Below are 14242 nucleotides of genomic sequence, written 5' to 3' on the forward strand. Positions count from 1 at the left end.
CTCGCTGTACCCAAAGAGGGCCACGTCATGACAAGTATATAAACAGGCACATCTCCATGGTTTGGTATAGCCACATTAATTAATGCAGTACCAGCTCCCAAGTACCTAAATACTTGGAAATCACTTTTACTTGTCTATGTATGTCACCTTTTTATTTTTTACATACTAAGTTCAGATATTTTGCCCACCAACCTGAATCCGTTGAGTTTTTGTAGTTGAATGATGTTGTGATCTCTTTTGAATTTCCCACATCCTCAGTCGGCAGAAAACAGAGGACCAGATCTCGCCTGTCATCACACCAGATGAGCCTGACAGTACTTCTCCACTAGAAGAAACAGAGGACCAGATCTCGCCTGGCATCACACCAGATGAGCCTGACAGTACGTCTCCACTAGAAGAAACAGAGGACCAGATCTCGCCTGTCATCACACCAGATGAGCCTGACAGTACTTCTCCACTAGAAGAAACAGAGGACCCATTACCCTTTCCTGAAGTAAGTCAAGGCCTATCTGGTACTTTCCATTATGCATGTGTAACAGTATAGCTTTCGTCCGTCCCCTCGCCCCGACCCGGGCTCGAACCAGGGACTCTCTGCACACATAGACAACTGACACCCACGAAGCATCGTTACCCATCGCTCCACAAAAACTGCGGCCCTTGCAGAGCAAGGGGAACAACTACTTCAAGGCCTCAGAGCGAGTGACGTCCCCAATTGAAACACTATTAGCGCGCACCACCGCAAACTAGCTAGCCATTTCACATCGGTTACACTCACCCCCCTTTTGACCTCCTCCTTTTTCCGCAGCAACCAGTGATCCGGGTCAACAGCATCAATGTAACAGTATAACTTTCGTCCGTCCCCTCGCCCCGACCCGGGCTCGAACCAGAGACCATCTGCACACATCAACAACTGCCTCCCACAAAGCACCGTTACCCATCGATCCACAAAAGCCGCGGCCCTTGCAGAGCAAGGGGAACAACTACTTCAAGGCCTCAGAGCGAGTGACGTCACCGATTGAAACGCTATTAGCGCGCACCACTGCTAACTAGCTAGCCATTTCACATCGGTTACACATGCAAGCATTTACAGGCAATACAGTACTTGATTTTGCTTGTTCCTTTGTGTGTGCATACAGATCTCCGCCCCTCTATTGGACACAAGTCTTCTGCGTGCGAGGGCAGAGCTGAGAAAGAGTCGACGAACCCGCCCCACTCGAGCTTTCCGTCAGAGCTCTACCACAATAATGCTTGAGGAAGACCCAGTCCACGACTGGAGGTTCTATGACTCCTCAGGTTAGTAGACGATTCCAAATCAACCCATAGGACTGACCTTCCCCATGCACTGTAGACTTGAAGGGATCATATAGTTCTAGGAAAAAGGGTAATAGCTACACCTTGCTCTCTGATAGCCTAGGTGGAAGTACCAATATACTGTATATTTCTTACACCAATCTCATCTTTTCAGATACACACAAGTGGCTAGAAGGTAGGGTTTAAGGATTATTACAACCATCCCTCATGTAAGGTAATTCACACAAGGCCAACCATCTGTTTTACCACTTTTGCAGATAAGCTAGACTCTCTGATACGGGGGGATTGTGAGTCTGATGAGGAGCAGCCCAGAGGGAGGGAGGTTTGTTCACAACATTCCCAGCCCCAGAGAATAGCCCTCTTCTCTGGAATGGACCCGTCTGCCCTCAAGGTACATGCTCTCAGCACCCCTATTTTACAACCTGAAACACCCAAATGCCATCCTTTTCCCTGTGTAGGGCCCACAGGGCTTTGGTATAAAAAGTAGTGCACTATATAGGGAAGGGGTATTCAAATACTACACTGGAGGCCCGAAGTACTGCTGGTTTTCTGTTCTACCTTATAATGAATTGCACCCACCTGGTGTCCCATGTCTAAATCAGTTCCGGATTAGAAGGGAAGAATAAAAAAGCAGTGCAACTGGCTTCGAGGTCAAGATTAGAATTTGAGGGATATAGGGAATAGGGTGTAATTTGGGACGTAACCTAAGGCTGACATTCAATCAAACCTGCACTGCTGGACATCTGCACTGCATGGGGAAAAACGACATATTTCCATAAAAAGTGCATTTTGGGTGATAAACAAAACAAGTATGATTGTTTACAAGTTATTTCTTACAGCAGGAATCAGGACAACATTCATTTAGAAAGATTTTTCACAATGCAGGACCAATGTGATTTTGCTTAGTAAGGGTTTTCCTGTGTTATCAAAAATGTCTATATATGACTTGTTCATATCTTAAATGTATCACTGTCTCTCCTAGGCCCAACTGAAGAAGCGAGGAGGTGGTGCTGGAGGAGGTGGTGGAGCCGGTGGAGGTGAAGGAGTAGACACAGACCGTCAGATGGACAGACTTGCCCCGTCCCCCTCTCAACTCTCCCGCTCTCCAAAACGTTCCTCCTTCCTCCCCGGGGGGTCACGAGTGCTGCCCCCTGTAGGGAACAAAGGTGCAGGGTAAGTTTACTCCCAACATGCTGCTCTTATCTTACTAGCATAAAACCACAAGTGATTTTTGTAGTTTTAAAATGTTATTCAACATGAAGCAACAAAATGTGATTAAGAAAAAAAGAACAATATGACATAACAACAAGCAATGCAGATGACATAGCTAGCTGGCAACATTAGTTAGCTATTAGCTACAATAGTTATCTGCAAGGCAAACCGTTTGATCTTTGTTTGTGTGACCCTCAGGGGGGACAAGTTTCCTTCATGGCTGCGAGAACTCAAGTCTAAGAAGCGCTCGAGTCAATACAACAGTGAGGCCTAGCTGAGCAGAGCAGGGTGAGGGGATGGACCCAATTTTACACCTAATATTACAAATCAAAGTCCATATCTGATCACATTCCCCTTCTATCCACACCTTAAAGTGATAGTTAACTCTAAAGAAAGCTTAACGTTTGTTAAAGTGATGCTCCAGAACTTTTGTATAATTTCAGCCAGTAGTTTTGAAAGTGCTGCTCACTTTGGTGTACCATGTCATCCAGTTGTGTACTACGTCATCTATGTTGTATGATATGTTTTCCTGCTAAATAAACGTTGCAATATGTATGATATGTTAAGAATCCAATTCGTAAAATATGTTACGAATTTGTTGTGCTTAAGATCGCAGACTACATCTTTAAGTTTGCAGATTGACAATGTCAGACACACTTTGATTTTGGAGAGAAATATCACATTAAATATGCCCCCTATCTGTGTCATGTAAATTATATTGTATTTCTGTTTACCTCTAGGAGATACCATTGACAAGGTGATCATTCAACTGCTACTGCAGTTGTTGCTGACAAACACAGCTGTGGGCTGGACTCCAATCATGTACCTTTTCAAAAACACACTTTTTTTAATGAATGAACTATGCAAGACAATGGAGAAGCATTGGATACTTCCCTGCGTTGTGACCATCTTTTTCCACTTTCCTATTTGACAAAGGAACTATGAGCATGTAGATACTTTATTTGCAACACACACACACAAACACACATACAGACACATACACAGATGATTCGAGGAGTGGACTCAAAATTCCCTTTTCTGTTAATTTGCAACATTTGCCTCTTATCCCAGGCCACTGTATTTTCTAGACTGTATCTCTCCATCCATCCATACTTGCATTCCAGATTCGCTTGACGTAATTACCATGTGTGTTTAGGTCATGCACACTAATATCCACAATACCACGATGTTCACAAACCTACTTGAATTGTACATGTTTTGCCATGTAATTTCTTGTTTTGAACTAACCCATCTGTTTCTCTGCTCTTATGTTATGCACTCACTCGCTGCTCGGATGAGCTGCTCTTGATAAAAGCATCTGCTAGATAAATTGAAATGATCTCTACTCTATCCAAACAGGAAAAGGAGTATCTCTGTCTGGAGGTTTTTGAATAACTTCCTTAAAACCTTTACTGAATGTCTCAAGACATAAAAAAATTATTTTCCAATAGTTTGGTTCTTAATAGAACCATAATTGTTTTGGTTCCGTTCCACTGTTCTGACCAGCAAAATAAAGTTCTGAACCGGTTCAAACCCCCAAAAAGTACCAGTTAATATAATTATTTTCTGTTCTTTTTTAAACTAAAATCAAATCAAATGTATTTATATAGCCCTTCTTACATCAGCTGATATATCAAAGTGCTGTACAGAAACCCAGCCTAAAACCCCAAACAGCAAGCAATGCAGGTGTATAAGCACAGTGGCTAGGAAAAACTCCCTAGAAAGGCCAAAACCTAGGAAGAAACCTAGAGAGGAACCAGGCTATGAGGGATGGCCAGTCCTCTTCTGGCTGTGCCGGGTGGAGATTATAACAGAACATGGCCAAGATGTTCAAATGTTCATAGATGACCAGCAAGGTCAAATAATAATAATCACAGTAGTTGTCGAGGGTGCAACAAGTCAGCACCTCAGGAGTAAATGTCAGTTGGCTTTTCATAGCCAATCATTGAGAGTATCTCTACCGCTCCTGCTGTCTCTAGAGAGTTGAAAACAGCAGGTCTGGGACAGGTAGCACATCCGGTGAACAGGTCAGGGTTCCATAGCCGCAGGCAGAACAGTTGAAACTGGAGCAGCAGCACGGCCAGGTGGACTGGGGACAGCAAGGAGTCATCATGCCAGGTAGTCCTGAGGCATGGTCCTAGGGCTCAGGTCCTCCGAGAGAGAGAGAAAGAAAGAAAGAGAGAAAGAGAGAGAGAATTAGAGAGAGCATACTTAAATTCACACAGGACACCGGATAAGACAGGAGAAATACTCCAGATATAACAGACTGACCCTAGCCCCCCGACACATAAACTACTGCAGCATAAATACTGGAGGCTGAGACAGGAGGGGTCAGGAGAAACTGTGGCCCCATCCGATGATACCCCCAGACAGGGCCAAACAGGCAGGATAAAACCCCACCCACTTTGCCAAAGCACAGCCCCCACACCACTAGAGGCTTCTATGGAGGAACTTTGAATCTCTTTGAACTTCAGGTAGTTCTCTTAAATACGGCCTCTGCAGAAGTCAGGGCATTCATACCTCTTGCGCTTCGCAGAACAGTGCAGAGCTGTTGTGAAGGAAGCAGTGAGTTTGTGTTTATACAGGACCTCACGCCCCCACCTACCGTCAACCAATCATGTTAATGCGGAGCTATACGGAGCCCTCTGCATTGTTACAACATTTGGGAGGTGCACAGTGATGTGGGACAAAGCTTGATTTGGCCTCTGCATGTCTCCGGAAGCTCTGCATTGCGTCACACCCTCCATACGGAGCCTCCGACCACATTTTTGGATCAAGCATAAATTGTCTTTTAGTAGGTACATGCTTCAGAGGGAGGTAGCCTATAAAACACTGGCAGGCAGACACTGGAAGAAGTTTCGGAGTGACAGAGGGAGGGCTTTGTATAGGCACTTGACTGCATTTTTTTGTGGGACTGGTAAAAAAAATGCCCAGAATGTAAAATAACATTATTAACAATATTCCCATGCTTTTAAAATAACAGTTGAGCTTACTTTTATTTACTCCAAGCAGAGATGGGACTCATGAAAGTGTATTTTATTAGGCATTAATCAAGCAAAAACATATTTATTTTTTATTGTGACAAGCCATCAATAAGATTCAAACCTATAATATTCTGTTAGTACACTGCGCCACCAGGATGGAGCTAGCATGACCAGTTTTTTATGCATACAAAGCTGTTCATTTTAGTCTATTCAAACAGACACCATTTCAAAGGAAAAAGCACTCATTAAGATCAGCTGTGTCCATTTAGTGGGTGCGGCCAAAACACCTGAACACACTTAACAAGATAGAGGATAGAGTTTTGTTGATGCTAAGAACAGAATGTATGTTTTTAAATAACATTCTTAAAACAATTCTATTAAACTTTTCTTGTGGTTTTAATACTTAACAACACTGCTATAAGACTTAACAACACTGCTAGCTCAGTTTGGGTTAACTGTCTTGAACTCCAAGCAAAGATGCCTAAACATTAATCATGCAAACACATTCCTATTTTATTGTGGCACGGCGCCAGTAAGATTCAAACCTATGATCTTCTGTTCACTATTCATGGAATAACTCCACTGAGCCACCAGGATGGAGCTAGCATTCCATGTAAAAAAAAAACTGAAACAAAGCTGTTCATTTTAGTCTATTCAAAACACACCCCATTTCAATGGAAACAAGCACTCATTAAGATCAGGTGTGGCCAACACAGGTGGGATCAGGTGCAGCCAACACACCTGAACATGCTTAACAAGACAGAGGCTAGAGAGTGTTTTGTTGTTAGAAAGTTCTTTGAATGTTACTAATGTTTTCTTGAGGTTTTTATGGAAAGATTTCTTAATGTTCTGAGAACATGACTTTAAATAGAATCATGAGGAAACATGCAGAAAACGTTATGCTGAAGTACTGAAATTTCCACAGAAAAACGTTGTTTCTTAACGTTCTCTGAACATTCTGAGAACATGACTTTAAAAAGAACCATGAGGAAACCTGTATGAAACGTTATGCTGAAGTACTGAAATTTCCACAGAAAAACGTTGTTTCTTAACGTTCTCTGAACATTCTGAGAACATGACTTTAAAAAGAACCATGAGGAAACCTGTATGAAACGTTATGCTGAAGTACTGAAATTCCCCCGAAGAACATTGTTTCTTAACGTTCTCTGAACTATTTGAGAACATTCTCAATGTGAAACCAGTTGGAGAACACTCCAAGAACATTTAAAAAATGTTTATGAAATGTAACCATGTTTGAACTTTTAGGAAACGTTCTGTTAAAGTAATGAAATACCAAAGTTGTGGGAAGGTTGTATGCAAAAATAACCATAGGACAACTACGCTCTTACCAAGCTCTAAGAAACATATAGTTCTCAGAATGTTATGCACTAGCAAAGGATCACTAACCCTGTCTCAAAGGATCACTATCCCTGTCTCAAAGGATCACTATCCCTGTCTCAAAGGATCACTATCCCTGTCTCAAAGGATCACTATCCCTGTCTCAAAGGATCACTATCCCCGTCTCAAAGGATCACTATCCCCGTCTCAAAGGATCACTATCCCCGTCTCAAAGGATCACTAACCCAGTCTCAAAGGATCACTAACCCCGTCTCAAAGGATCACTAACCCTGTCTCAAAGATGTCAATTCTCTCAAAAATGTTCTATGGAATCGTTTGTTTCTTTAATGCTATGTTTATTAAATTCACTGGAATAATAGACAACATGCAAAAAATACACACACTCAGAGATACAAATACGGTTGGCCCATATACAGTAAGAAACATTATTTTGAGTGGCACCATAGAATGTTTCTGACACCTACAACTACCGGTCTACATTGGCTGTGTGCAAAGCGTGTGATAGGAGCATGTTGGTTGCATGCACCAGGTGTCAATAGACAACATCACTACTGTATTGCAAGGAAGGGCTTCTCCAGATTCCCCCTGGAAAGTGACCTTGTAAAAATGTCCAGTGCATCAAGGGAGGTGTGTAAGAAGATTTGCATGTTGTTTGCATTGCTGTTTGCATGGCAAAGACCAATGTTTGACTTGGATCCTGCTAATATAGAACTGAACCATGTACTGACACCTACCTAGTGCATAGGACAGGGTGGTGTTAAGAGTAGGTAAACAGTGTCACACACAGTTTAGAGAAAGAGGTGAATAGAGAGATGCAAGGAGAGAAAAAGGGTAAGAGGTTAAACAATGAGGAGGAAAGAAACTTAAAGGATTAAGCAATGGCTGAAAATAAGAGAGGGTGATGAAAAGGATGAAAGGAGAAAAGTAAAGGAAATGCACTACGGGAGAGTGAACGTGGGAGAAGATGAAGGGGAGTAAATAGAACAATAGAAAGGAGAAAGAGAAGGAGAGATGGCGGGGTAGTGGAGAGGCAGACGGATGGAAAGCTGGACAGACAGACAGATGGGCAGCTAGCTGTGGCCAATAGTGCTGAGTGGGGTTGATCTCTCTCAATCCTCTTGGCTCGCTGTCTGTGTGTGCCCACCATCGGGCCACTGGCAGGGTGGCAGCATGAGCGTGGTCAGCCTGGGTGGCAGCCCTATTGAGGGGCAGTGTGATGGACACAATGCAAGCGACAGACTTGCTGCATCAACAGCATCCCCCATTCCTGTTTTTTTTTGCTGCAGTGTGCCATTTATAAACCATAAATACCCCCCCGGCCCCTAGTGCCTGCTCGCCAGGCCTCCACACTCACACGCCCTCATACAGAGAGAGAAAGACAGAAATAAAGAAAAGAAAGAACAAGGAAAAACGAAGAGAGTGTGGCTCGTACGTGGTGCAGTGAAGCACAAGCCATCCAGGTAAAAACAGATCCCTCTCTTTCCTCTCTGTCTGTTGTCTTGTGCTGCCAACAACTCTTGCTGTTTTCAAGTATCCCTATTTATTGCTCTCCATAACCTTGTGCGCACTGTTGTTTTACCTGGAATTGAATATGTGTGAATGTATCAAATGCGATAGTGGAAAAGAATATGTAATATAGTGAGATCCAAAAGAATTGGGACAGTGACAAATTTTGGGAGTTTGGCTCTGTACTCCAGCACTTTGGAAATAGAAATTATACAATGACTATGAGGCTAAATTGCAGACTGTCAGCTTTAATTGTAGGGTATTTTCATCCATATAGGGTGAACCGTTTAGAAATTACAGCACTTTTTGTGAATAGTCCCCCCCATTTTAGAGGACCAAAAGTATTGGGACAAATTCACTTATGTGTAATAAAGTAGTAAAAAGTGAAATATTTGGTCCAATATTCATAGCACGCAATAAATGTGAATAAACATTTGTTGGAAACATTTTCTGTTTGTTTTGGTTGTGTTTCAGATGATTTTGTGCCCAATAGAAATGAATGGTAAATAATGTATTGTGTCATTTTGGAGTCACTTTTATTGAAATAGGAATAGAATATCTTTCTTAACGCTTCAACATTAATGTGGATGCTACCATGATTATGGATAATCCTGAAGTGTTTAGAAACAGATTCTATAGTTATTTACAATACAAGTGACTCCAAAATGACAATACATTATTGGAGTATTTGTGCATGCAAAAACTACAGTATTTGATTGCACTCAAATGCCAAACGTGGTACTGGACAACGCCAGAGGCTTGCTGATCTTATTGGCCAGACCTAAAGTGACCACGGCACAGACCACCTCTGAGTTAGCTGTTATAGTCCCTGTTGGAGGGAGGGTGCTATGCTGCCATTGTGTTAAGTGACTGACTGTGTTTGGGAATGTTTTGGAATGCAGAGGTAAAATGTCAGAGCAGCAGGGTGCACCGGAGCAGCTAGCAGCTGGGAAGAGCCAAGGAGGGGCAGGAGCCACCTATAAGGTGGGTGTATGGTGAACTTGCAAGGTGGGTGTTAGGCAGAAGCTAATCCTAGAACTGTAACTTTGGGGAAACTTCACCCAGAGCTACAAGGTCACTGGACTTTAAAAAATATATTGTAATCCTAGTGTTCCCAGGGTCCCACTTTTATGAAGGGTCACTGATACTATGTATTTACAATGAAATAAGCAAGTACAGAACAATTACACTGCACTATACAGCACATTGTTACATTAGAACTGTGCAACTTGTAGGCCTATGCAGTTTGTGCTAATGTTAAAGTTGTTGTTGTAAAAAGGGCTTTATAAATACATTTGATTGATTGATTGTTTATCTTATTTTACACTATGTATTATTACTTACTTAACACTGACCTGGCTTGCCTTGCAGGTGGTGGTGTTTGAGTTCGAGAATTTCCGTGGGAAGAAGGTGGAGCTGTCTGCAGAGTGTAAGGATGTGATTGAGAAGGAATGTGAGAAGGTGGGATCTGTCATTGTGGAATCTGGACCGTAAGTGTCAATGATTTTGATTTCCTACATTTCCCATGATGCCTCATTCTTAGCCACTTACTCCACTACTCCCAGCCTCTTATGACACTGACTGCACATATTTAATTCAACCTCAGTCTCTAGACAATTAATTACATTCCTATTGAAATACATACAGTATATACATTTCGATCACATTTACAGTTTTTATCAATTACCTTTAATTTACTATCTCACAACTACCATTATTTACAAACAATTGGTAAAGTGCAATTACGTTTGTGTTCTCAGCTGGGTGGCGTTTGATTGCCAGGCATTTGGCGGGGAGCAGTTTGTCCTGGAGAAGGGCGAGTATCCTCGTTGGAGCACCTGGACCAACAGCCAGACTAACAACTGCCTGCTGTCCTTCAGGCCACTCCGAGTGGTCAGTATGTCCCTGGAATTATAATTACAATCAGAATCAACTTTATTCACAAAGTATATTTACATGTTTCAGGAATTTGACCTGGTGAAACGCTGTACAATAAACAGAATATACAGAGAGAATATAGACCAAATAATTTACACATAATCTACATACAGTATATAAGGATGTTAGCCTACTGACCTTAGCAACCCACAGTGGACAGGCATTCAAGTGTCATAAGGTAAGACTGTCAAGCTATATATAGTCTCTCTAGACAGACGGTTTGCATCTGGCAATGTATCAATGCTCCAGCTAAAATGTCTGTACAAGTTGGACATCAGTTGGGACAGAGACACGGGTGGATTTAGTTATTTGGAGGCCCCAGGCAGAGGCGGATTTTTAGCCCTGCCAGCGACACGTGTGATTTATTGGGAGAGTTGTCTGTATAAAAAAAAAGAAGTAAATTCAATAAAATAAAATAAAAGTTATAATCTTTTGAAATGTCAGAGAGAAGCCAACAAAGACAACATCCACCCCAGACCTGTTGCCTATAGGCTTATATTGCTCCAAGGTTGGCGATATCTGAGACTAGTCAAGCTAAAGGGTATAGACCAAAAAGTTATTCTGTCTATAAATAGCCAACTTATTTCTAAGTAGGGTTGTCAACTCTCCCAGTTTGGCCTGAAGTCTCCCGGAACTGGCCTTTACCTACTGGTGGATGGTGATGTTGAAGGACTTTTATAATCTTGCATAATAAACTTGCAAGTTTGGTTCAATCTACAGTAGCTTCCATCTTTCAAACTAAACACCAACTAAATAGCAGTGTGGAAAACAAGGCATAACCACAACCTGTTCTGATCTGTGTTTCTCCAGGACAGTGCAGATCACAAGCTCCACCTGTTTGACAAACCAGGTTACGCAGGGAGGAAGATGGAGATTGTGGACGACGACATTCCCAGTCTGTGGGTCCATGGCTTCCAGGACTGTGTGGCCAGTGTAAAGGCTCTGAATGGAACGTAAGTTCAACACCTCTACATATAATTGAGGTCAGGAATACAGTATCTCTCTACAGCTAGGTTACTGCAAGGTTATCTATCATGCAAGTGTGTTTTTTTGTGTTCCATAAATGTGATTATGACTGTATGTTCCTCTTCCCCTATCCTCCATAGGTGGGTGGGCTACATGTTCCCAGGCTACAGGGGCCGCCAGTATGTCTTTGAGCTTGGAGACTACAAGCACTGGAACGACTGGGGAGCCAGTCAGATCCAGTCCATCCGGCGAGTGCGCGACATGCAGTGGCACAAAAGGGGCTGCTTCACCGCCCCTGCCCCGCCACCTGCCCCCACTCCTGCACCCAACCCCACACCCCCACCCCCTGCCACCGCTGGCACCAGCTGAAAGACAGTGGCTGTGGCCCCAGGCTCCCTAAGAAGCCAACCCCGGGCCCCCCAACCATCCAGGGCTCCACTGAGCCTCTCCTCATCACAGAGGGCCACCAAGAAACGACGAACTCGCAAGTGAAGTGACCATCACTGACTTACCTATGTGTCTGGAGTGGAAATAAAGGCTCTGACCCTGATTTGGTTTGATCCAACTGGATGAGAGTGTATTGTTTTTGTCTAACAGGCCCTCTTATTGAGATGCTCTGAAAACAACTGAGGTTGTTAGAATAATATTATTTAGTGTGTCAACGCCATACAATAGCAGAAATATTATTTGGTTTAAAGTACTTTTTTACAATATACTGTAGCCCCATTATTAGAATGGATGTAGGGTAAAACACTGACCAGCAGATGGTAATATGGAACCAGAAGACATCAATCTGCATGGGAAGTTGAGACGAGTGTCGAGGAGAGGTCAAAGACTAATTAAAACATTCATGTTTATCACCATTTAAAAAAGTATACACTTTCACCCAACAAACTTCAGGTAGACTACGAGACATTCCATTGTGAGGAGGGGTTAGGGCAGGGATGGGCAACTACAGTCAGAGAGGAAGAGACCAAACTCGGCGGAAATTCTGTCTCCATCCATCAGGTGGCGTTTTTTTCCGTTTCGCCCCACCAAGCTAGGAAATCTTGTATGGAGGTCAATGAGTGTCGAATTTGGTCAACAACAAAAAATGAATGGCTTATTTTCTACTTGAGGTTTATTTAATCTAGTATACGTTTTGTGTAATGCTTAAGTTGTTAAAAGTGTACTGATATAAGTAGGACATGTGACATCCCAGCAACTTTGAGAGAAAAAATATTTATATCGGAGTTGTCTCGAGATGGCTATGCATATTCATGGCATGAGGCTGGTAGCATAGCGTCTCTCTCCATTGAATACAGGCGGTTGACGTCAACAACCCTCATTGAATATTCAAAAAAGGATTACAATAATGAGATGTATCCACCAATCCAAAGAAAGGATAGCCGTGCCGCTTTGTGGACAACGACTCCCATTGTTAGATCGGAGAGACATGTATCTTGTCAGTATATCCATAATCTTTGCTAGAGTCCTGGGGCCCAGAGTGGTGTCACACTTTCCCCCCTATCCCTAGCAAACACAGCTGATGAAACTAATTGCATTCTAAACTGAAGATCATGATTAGTTGATTATTGGAGTCAGCTGTGTTAGATGGGGAAAAAGTGTGACCCCAAACAGGCCCCAGAGGCAGGGGCGTTTCAAAGATTTTAAGACATTGGGAGCTTAGCCCAAAGCCAGTAGAGGGGTCCGGAGGCAAAGGAATTTCAACAGCTAAATTCATAAGTTTGGTGCACTTTGAGATGAACATTGAGAGATTAGCTCTTTTTAGGTAACTTGCACTTTCCTACCTGCCACAGCAGACACTGACAGTAGTGTCTGGGGATACTGGGATAACTTAACTTTGTTTGGGCCGGTGTAGTGACGACCCGTCATTCAGGGCAAGTGGGGCAGAGCTTAAAACCTTTCTAGCTCAGGGGTTCCGCTAGCGGAACACCCACAACATTCCACTGAAAAGGCAGCGCGCGAAATTCAATTATTTTATTTTTTTTTAGAAATATTTAACTTTCACACATTAACAAGTCCAATACAGCAAATGAAAGATAAACATCTTGTTAATCTACCCATGGTGTCCGATTTCAAAAATGATTTACAGTGAAAGCACAACATATGATTATGTTAGGTCAGAGCCAAGTCACAAACACACACAGCCATTTTTTCAGCCAACAATTGGAGTTAGAAAAAGCAGAAATATAGTTAAAATGAATCACTAACCTTTGATTATCTTCATCAGATGACAGTCATAGGACATCATGTTATACATGTATTGTGTGTTTTGTTCGATAATGTGCATATATATATAAAACAAATCTCAGTTTACATTGGCACGTTACGTGCAGTAATGTTTTGTTTCCAAAACATCCGGTGATTTTGCAGAAATACTCATAATAAACATTGATAAAAGATGCAAGTGTTATTCACAGAATTAAAGATAAACTTATCCTCTATGCAACCGCTGTGTCAGATTTTTTAAAAAACTTTATGGAAAAAGAATAATCTGAGAATGGCGTAGGTGGGAAGAGTTAGCCAAATTATTTCAACAATTAGCGTCATCCGGCTGGTGTGTGACCTGACGGACTCTGGATGGCCTATTGCTGGAGCTAGTTAGGGGTAATAAACTATATAATGTAAATGAAACAATATTTTAAACATTAAATGCTTTCACTATTTGTGTATGAATTTCTACAGTTTATAGTTGGTTTGAAGTCATTGAAATTTGGAGCTATTGGAATTTTAACGTATTGTCCCATCTACATTGTATAATTTACAGACGGTCCATAACGTGTCCTATAGGGATATCCAAAGTCAAGCCAAATTTACCACATGCATTATGATCGGGTAGCTTGCAGTTACACTTCGAATTAATGAAAACTTGTGTGCTGCCAGCTGTTGCTAAGAATATAAGAATATAAAGAGACAAGAGCCAAAACATTTTACCTCTAAAATGGAATAAGACCACATTAACC

At 42.1% G+C, this 14242-nt stretch overlaps 2 protein-coding genes across 4 annotated transcripts in view; both read left to right on the forward strand.

Moving 5' to 3' along the window:
- The window catches only part of LOC139535996 (trichohyalin-like), a 35578-nt gene extending 31725 nt beyond the window's left edge, over positions 1-3853 (forward strand). For 2 of the 3 annotated variants that reach the window (XM_071336047.1, XM_071336044.1), the window contains exons 4-10: positions 259-493; positions 1137-1293; positions 1466-1486; positions 1569-1702; positions 2294-2484; positions 2722-2811; positions 3264-3853. In XM_071336047.1, the coding sequence (XP_071192148.1) occupies positions 259-493; positions 1137-1293; positions 1466-1486; positions 1569-1702; positions 2294-2484; positions 2722-2797 (814 nt within the window). In that variant the 3' untranslated portion in view covers positions 2798-2811; positions 3264-3853. The remainder of the gene's footprint in view (positions 1-258; positions 494-1136; positions 1294-1465; positions 1487-1568; positions 1703-2293; positions 2485-2721; positions 2812-3263) is intronic. The other variant, XM_071336046.1, reaches the window with a different exon arrangement.
- A 180-nt stretch (positions 3854-4033) lies between these two features.
- Positions 4034-11841, forward strand: LOC139535998 (beta-crystallin B3-like). Its single transcript, XM_071336049.1, has 6 exons — positions 4034-8326; positions 9275-9356; positions 9744-9862; positions 10133-10265; positions 11121-11263; positions 11417-11841. The coding sequence occupies exons 2-6, from the start codon at positions 9282-9284 to the stop codon at positions 11643-11645; spliced, it is 699 nt and encodes a 232-aa protein (XP_071192150.1). The 5' UTR covers positions 4034-8326; positions 9275-9281; the 3' UTR covers positions 11646-11841.
- The last annotated feature ends 2401 nt before the right edge of the window (positions 11842-14242 follow it).

This window comes from Salvelinus alpinus, chromosome 12, assembly GCF_045679555.1.
Source record: "Salvelinus alpinus chromosome 12, SLU_Salpinus.1, whole genome shotgun sequence".
Taxonomy (NCBI): Eukaryota; Metazoa; Chordata; class Actinopteri; order Salmoniformes; family Salmonidae; genus Salvelinus; species Salvelinus alpinus.